Source organism: Hesperophylax consimilis, chromosome 27, assembly GCF_061612785.1.
Source record: "Hesperophylax consimilis isolate HC1 chromosome 27, BYU_Hcon_1.0, whole genome shotgun sequence".
In the NCBI taxonomy this organism is placed as follows: domain Eukaryota; kingdom Metazoa; phylum Arthropoda; class Insecta; order Trichoptera; family Limnephilidae; genus Hesperophylax; species Hesperophylax consimilis.
The window spans coordinates 10,559,596-10,566,688 of NC_142862.1; the positions used below are offsets into that span (position 1 = coordinate 10,559,596).

Below are 7,093 nucleotides of genomic sequence, written 5' to 3' on the forward strand. Positions count from 1 at the left end.
GTGTATTCATTTGTTTATTTATTCGAAAAGAGTATATACGTGTATAATTATAGATTTTTTCACTACATTCACAACAAAAAAACTCACTCCTATGAAGTACGTTCTGGGGAAATTTTATTTCGGTGAAGGGAAAACATGGGCATTGCAACACTAATTCGAAACCATGGAAAGTGGCGAGAATCGATTTGTAAGTTGATAATATGATTTGTTTGGTCATTTTTGGGTAGGTATAGTAGCCAATGTTTAAGGAGTTTACACGAAGAAGCACTAAAACAGATACATTACTTGAGTACGGTACAAGCTTATTAAACGCGATAAACGTGCGCCCAACATTTGTACACGGTTGACATTGTTGTTTTGCAAGAACAACACTGCCGGAAGTACAAAAATACGGCACTGTGTTTGTCGAGTCATTTCTAATAACATTAGGGACGGTACAGTTTTTAAAAGAAAAGACTCATATTTTAGGTACCCAACTTAAGCATTTAAATGTAGAATCATAAACAAGCAAGAAATTGTATGGGTAAAAAAAACTTTGGCAGTGACTTCACCACAGTACCCATGTCACATTTATAGTTTATGCACAGCTATTGACAGAAGAAATTTAATAATAGTGATTGTTTATAATTTCACTATCAACATTTCAAAAATTCCTCAGCAAAATAAGAAAAAATAATGGCCCAGAGTAGCGAGTATTTTCTCATGCAGGCAATACTAACAAAGTCGCATCACGGAAATAACGGAATCGAGTCCGTGGTGAGTGGGACTTTTTAATGAGTGGTTTATTTATGTTTTTAATGTCGGTAAAACAGTAATCTGCATCATGATCTGCATCTGCAATCTTTTTGACTGACATTTATGTCATTTATCTAGATTATTTTTCTAGTTTGAAATATTATAACCTCTCCGCTCTTTCGTCGACTGATAAAATAAACAGAAAAGGTTTCGTATTGTTTTTGATTTTCTGCAAAATTTGTTCTTATTATTTATCTATTGAATTAGATCATCATTATTTAATGTCACAAGTGCGTGATAACTTTTGGCACCGGTTTTAACCTGAAAGGTACAATCCATAAAATAAGTTGTGTAACTGCTTATATTGTTATTGAATTGACAACGTATTGAAAAACAAGCTGAAAATAGTATGCTGCTGTTTTTCTTAACATTACTGATTATATGTTTCTAAATATGTAAATAATATCTTTGGTCTACCTAGAGCTTCAAAGTTTCAAAATAGGGTAATTATTTTGCTAACCGCCAACGACAACAAAGAAACAACTATTTACATGTACAAAATAGATTATGAGGTTCATAGATTGGGTTAATTAAGTAATTTATGCGTATTTAGATTGAAACGAAACTTTGGCAAGTGTCATTCCATACAAAAAAGTCCAAAATTGCAGCAAAGGGATCGTTTTATACTGTGAATTTAGAACTTGATAGAATAAAAATGGAATTTTAATGCATCTTTTACCATTGACGGCCTCCGTTGTCGAAGAGTAAAATTCTCGACTATACGGAACATACTCCCAGTGTCGCCCTGGTGTAAGACCATCATTCAGAATTGAAATGTTGCTTAAAATGGCTTTAAGTACTCCCCACTTTCCTCTTCTCCATGTCCTTCCCCTCCCCGCAACCTTCAGCCTGACAACATACCCCAATTGGGGATACCATAGTCTCATTGATCCAGACGGCTAGGAGCAGTTGGGACTCTTGTGCAGGATTCATATAAATAAAATCTATCCCAATGTAATTTTTTTTTGTTGTAATTGAGTTGAAACGAAACGTAATTTCCATAATATATGCCTGTTAAAAGTGCAGTGGTTAGTGAAATATTTACCCAAAGTAGTCTTAGCCAGTGTTGAATTAAAACTACTTCTTATGGTGCCCGCTTCTCTTCCATTGGAGGTTGGCTGTCATCAGAGCAATCTATTCTGCTTTTATGGATATTTAGGGAGTAAAATATATAACTACAAAGTTCTCATAGATGTAAGTTTAATTTCTAAAATAAGTAAAATCATCCAGTTCATATATTTACAAGATGAAAATATATACCAATGTTTTTATTTATAAATCCATATTACTGTTAAAACAGTTAATGTTGATTTCTATCATTTCTCAACCTGGGGGTCGTGACAATCTCAAAAGTATTTATTAATTTTAATCACATTCGAAATTATTACAGTTTAGGTAATGGGTAGTTGGCGAATAAAGACGCTCATATTATATGTAATCCTGCCTTTACACACCTCAGTATTTTGCATCAGTATTTTACATTAGTATTTACTAATCAGTATACTGATAGCAGTCGTCAGTATTTGTATGGCATTACACAAGCTCAGTATTGTCAATAATATTGTGAGAATCCCATACAAGACGCTTTTAATGTAATGGATCCGAAAAGAAAAGCCTGTGTTGCTATAATTTTTATGCTCGGTACAAAGAAACGAGTGAGCGTAAATTATGGGTGAAGAACTGACTTCTCAACAAAGAAAAATTCTCACATTTGAATTTAATGAATGAAATTTTGATCCATACGACTAAATAAAAATTATTTTAGGACGAACAATGAGAATTTCAACTTATTGCCACATGTATTTTGAAACAAAATACAGCAATGAAAACTTCGATCACAACAGAAAAATTAACTAGCTCTAAATTTCTACGCGTCTGGAATATTTAGAAGCTTAGAGGATTGGAAGTTTTCGGCGATTCTGTCTCGAGCAGAAATAAGTCCCAGCCCGATTTCTCTTGAGCGTATTCTTGTAGTCCTTGTGAGTTGTGTTTCACAGCAGGTCACATATTTCAAATACACCTCTAAATGTCACTAGGAGATTTTCCTTTCGCAGTGGGGGTGCGACATCGCTGTCTGGCCTAGCTGGTGGCGATGGATGCATCGTAGGACTACGCTCTGCAGACAAGGTAGCACCGTCTTTCATGGCACATAAGAAATACTGACATACTGAGGTGGCGAACGCACACACGCATCAGAAAGCGTGTCGGTATCCCCACCACTTTTCGGCCATGCCCTAATACTGATAGGCTGATCCAAATATCTAGATGCATATCAATAATGTTTTCAGTATATACCGATGTGAATACTAACTCGTGTAATGGGGGCATGACAGCGGCAATACATCTATAGGAGTAGACAAAACACAACAATCTTCCTAAGGCAAGGGTCCTAGGTTCGAGTCCTATATGTGACCGTATATTTTTCTGTTTCAAATATTCGTTTAGGAATTGCTAATATTGTCTTCAATAATTAAATATTTCAATTAGAGGTTTTACTCACTAAGTTAATCCAAAAAATAAAAAATATATATTTTTCAGTTTGGTTGGGTATTTTAGCCTCGAATCCAAATTTGTTTTGTACGAAAAAGACCGCACAGTCGCTCCTCTTAAGTTGAACCCGTTGTGCAAATTCTAAAATATATATTTTTTTTTATAATCTCCCTTACAGATGTGGCCGATAATTTGGCAAATCCTAAGAACGAGGGCTCCTTACATCACCCTGCCTTTTGCAGCGCTGGTGGGGGTCATAGGGTACAATCTGGAGAGCATGCTGTCTGATAAATACACTCCATATAAAGGTAACACACTCTGCATTAATTTCCCTCAGGGTCTATATCATGAATAGAAAAAAGATACATAGAACACTTCATAATGTAATAATCTGTATGCTTTTATCCTATTGCATACATAGACCATTGACGTCATAATGTAATACTGTATAAATATGTTTTATCCCGTTTCAGAGGCCGTTCAAGAGCAGAGATTGGAGCGTCTAACAGAAGACGAAGCGCTGCGAGATCCTACCAATGTGAAAAAGCTCAAATACCATGAGAATGTCTTAGGAAGAAACCTTTCTCCGTCTTTGTCCAAGGAATCCACAACACACGCACATGATCACAAAGCATAATTATTAACCTTATCTACGCGGCTGTTGCATATGTGTCATGACGGATAGATTTGATAAGGCCAGCACTGTAAAGGTTAATGATACTCCTATATGGTTACACGACTGTTATGAAGCCGCAAAATAGAATCAAAGATAAAACTGCAAGTTTTTACGTGACCATCTAAATGCTCACAATTGTACTGATCATGATCCTTTTAACTTAACCTAACCCAACAGCGTTCCTATTATTTTTTTTACTGCATCATTTGAACAATCCTCACATGACATGCTCTGTGTACACAATGTGATTGTGAACATGTCAAAATAGCCATGCAAAAACAGCAGTTTTATTTAAAATTATATTTTGCATATTTTTTTATTGTATTGGTATTGCAGTCAAGTCCCTTGCATGTTTTTTCTTTCTCTGGATACCGACGGTGAAGATGGCTGCCAATCTCGTTAAAACAGAATAATTATTTCTCTCAGTATTTTCAATTCAGTGTTTCAGAATTACATAACTCAATTATTAATCAGTGAAATTAAATATGTAACCGTGCAATATAATGGCATTTTAGACATTTTGGCAATTTTTAATGTAAGTGAAACTTCATATAAGTGATAAAAAATTGAGTTATGTGATGACACTTGTTAAGTTCTAAAGTTAATATAAAGACATTTTAAAATTCGTTTTCAAAATGCTTTAAGTTATAACTATAAATGCTCATAAATTAAACAAATAAAATATCAATTTTTAAGGAAAAGTTTTAGTTCTTATTCTAATTTTTTCATCTTGTGATCAGAAATCAAAATATGCATTAAAGGTGGCTAAAATAGGTCCAAATGTGAATTTGGTAATGTATATACATTGCTCAATGCATTTTAAATGTATATGGAGGGCTGTTAACGGTTGGTTTTTAACGGTAAAATATTACTATAATTACTATCAAATTAATTACTTCAAGAAACAACTATTTACTTCGGGAGCAATTGAAAAATGCAATTAAATTAGTATTCGGTAAAAAATATCATAATCAGAATTTATCCTTAGAACTGACGCCATGTTTAACTAAAGTGGTGCCATCTCAGCGTGGCAAATAAGTGTATTGTGACTTCGGGTATTTCCATCTCGCCGAAGATTTCCAAGGATATTTCTCAGTGAGCGATATGGAATCCGCTCGCACCACATGACTAAGACACGTGATACAAAGAACGAAAATTTAAGGCGGTTGATATTTTTATAGTATTACTTTTATTATTGTTATTTGCTTTGATTTTTGGTTGCTCAAGCCGTGGACCTTCTAATTAACAAATCAATTATTCTATGTTGATATCGTTACTTGTGCAATCAGTTTTATATGGTAGAAGGTACTTACTGAGGTTGAGGAACATTCACTTGTTGGGATGCTACTTTCACTATAGTTTTGGTTTAACAACTTTTATTTATTGCGATACGTTTGTGATGATTTTCTGATTGATATGCGATGCTTTATTGGTGGTATAATGTTCAATTCGCGTCACGGCTGTTGGTTTTGGACTGACTGCCCGGGCACGGGGGAGAGATCTCAAGGAGAGGACAAAGGGGGTTGGGAACAAAATTCATTGCCAGTAAACTAATTCTCTATGAATGAACAATTGGTAAATTGGTTGATAATTATTATTTTTAGACTGACCGAAATTAGGAGAGTGCGTAGCTCCAATGCTCCTCAGTGCTAGTCGCCACTGGTTTTGAGTAAAATGCATTCAAAGTGTTTTGAAATACAACATGGTGTCAACTGGAAAGAGCAAATTATGCATATATTAATTTTAACAAAATTTCAACTTAAATGCTTTATTTTTCCTCTCCCTCGATGTTCATAGTTGTTTCTTTTTCTAATTAAGTTGAAAGAAAGTGTTATTTCAACAACCTATGCATATTAAAGACGGGTTGTTTCGGAGAATTTGAACAATTCATCAAATTTCAACGTTCATTTTCAAGGTCTGTTTTTTTTGAGTTCTGTCAAGCAACTAGCCTATAATGATACAATAACAGAACTTGAATAGGACTTTCACAGAACCCGAAAACGAACATTGAAATTGAAGATGAATTGTTCAAATTCACCGAAACAACCCTTCCTAAGAAAGAGGTGGAATAGTAGACTTTTACTGTTTTAAAAAATAATATTGTATTGGCATTAATATCTTCAGGTGTAATTACTTAGTATAGTATTTAATTTTTAATGTTTTATATTATATAGATTTATCTAGAGTTATCTGGAATGATGTACATTTATTTATATACATTCTACTAGTATTCCAAATAAAAGCAATGCTCAGCCAAATCATTTGTGTTTGTTATTTTTTTTTTTATTCTTTTTTTTTTTAATTATTTCCCTACTGAAGGAAGGAATGAAGGACTGAAGTGGAAGTGGGGAAGGTGAAGGATGATGTAAAGGGGATGGTCGGGAAGTACCGTCTGGCTTTTAAAATCTGATCGCAGATAATAATTATATCTGAAGCTGCATTCAAGCAACGATGAAGACCAACATTCAGATTCGAAACATCGCTCGAAATGGCTTTAGCCATGTTTGGTGACCAGAGCTGAATAGCTAGGTTATTCTCCACCTTCCTCTTTCTTATCTTCTTCCCTCCCCATATTTAAATTTAATGTCAATGTGAAAAATATTTAGAGTATTTTAACTTCTGCTGTGATACACGGTAGAGGTGTGTCGTTTCACTTCTTCACATTTTAGGAAATTGACTCCGATTCCTAGTTCAGCCAAATGGATTTGATTCCTCAGACTCGTTTCTTTCGTTCCGCTGGACTCACCAAATCCAGTGGAACACCACAGAGTTTGGGAACGATAGGAGTTACAAAAGTTAATGAACTTACAAACTTACTTTCGGAAACAATTCATAGATTCGTGTAGTATGAAGTAATTTATTTATTTGAGGAACATAAACAGTCTTAGTAATATGTACAAATATACATAAGAGGATAACTAAAAAATAGACCAATTATTAATGTTCACAGATATATATATTCAGAAACATAAAACTAACCTGTAAACGATAAACCTATAATATGCCTACCATAAACAGCAATAAATGAAAGTGATTATAACTATACTTAAATAGACTTGGGTTTGAACGGGAAAGGGGAGGAGAGGGATAAGGAAAAGTTGCCACGCAAGTAATATTAAAATATTAGGTACA

General features: G+C 34.2%; 1 protein-coding gene across 2 annotated transcripts; it reads left to right on the forward strand.

Moving 5' to 3' along the window:
• Nucleotides 1-826: 826 nt before the first annotated feature.
• Nucleotides 827-6,208, forward strand: LOC149410571 (small integral membrane protein 12-A). 2 transcript variants are annotated; one of them, XM_089647755.1, is made up of 3 exons: nt 827-942; nt 3,464-3,593; nt 3,759-6,208. In XM_089647755.1, exons 2-3 carry the CDS (start codon nt 3,464-3,466, stop codon nt 3,920-3,922), a joined length of 294 nt encoding a protein of 97 aa, XP_089503881.1. In that variant the 5' UTR covers nt 827-942; the 3' UTR covers nt 3,923-6,208. The 2 variants fall into 2 exon arrangements, with proteins under 2 accessions (XP_089503881.1, XP_089503882.1); XM_089647756.1 differs by lacking the exon at nt 827-942 and adding an exon at nt 2,877-2,922.
• The last annotated feature ends 885 nt before the right edge of the window (nt 6,209-7,093 follow it).

What these genes read in the sequence shown, in the direction of transcription:
- LOC149410571 (XM_089647755.1), top strand. Translation starts at nt 3,464, where the DNA reads ATGTGGCCGATAATTTGGCAAATCCTAAGAACGAGGGCTCCTTACATC. An exon ending in TAAATACACTCCATATAAAG is followed by an intron (nt 3,594 to 3,758) that starts GTAACACACTCT and finishes ATCCCGTTTCAG; the next exon opens with AGGCCGTTCAAGAGCAGAGA.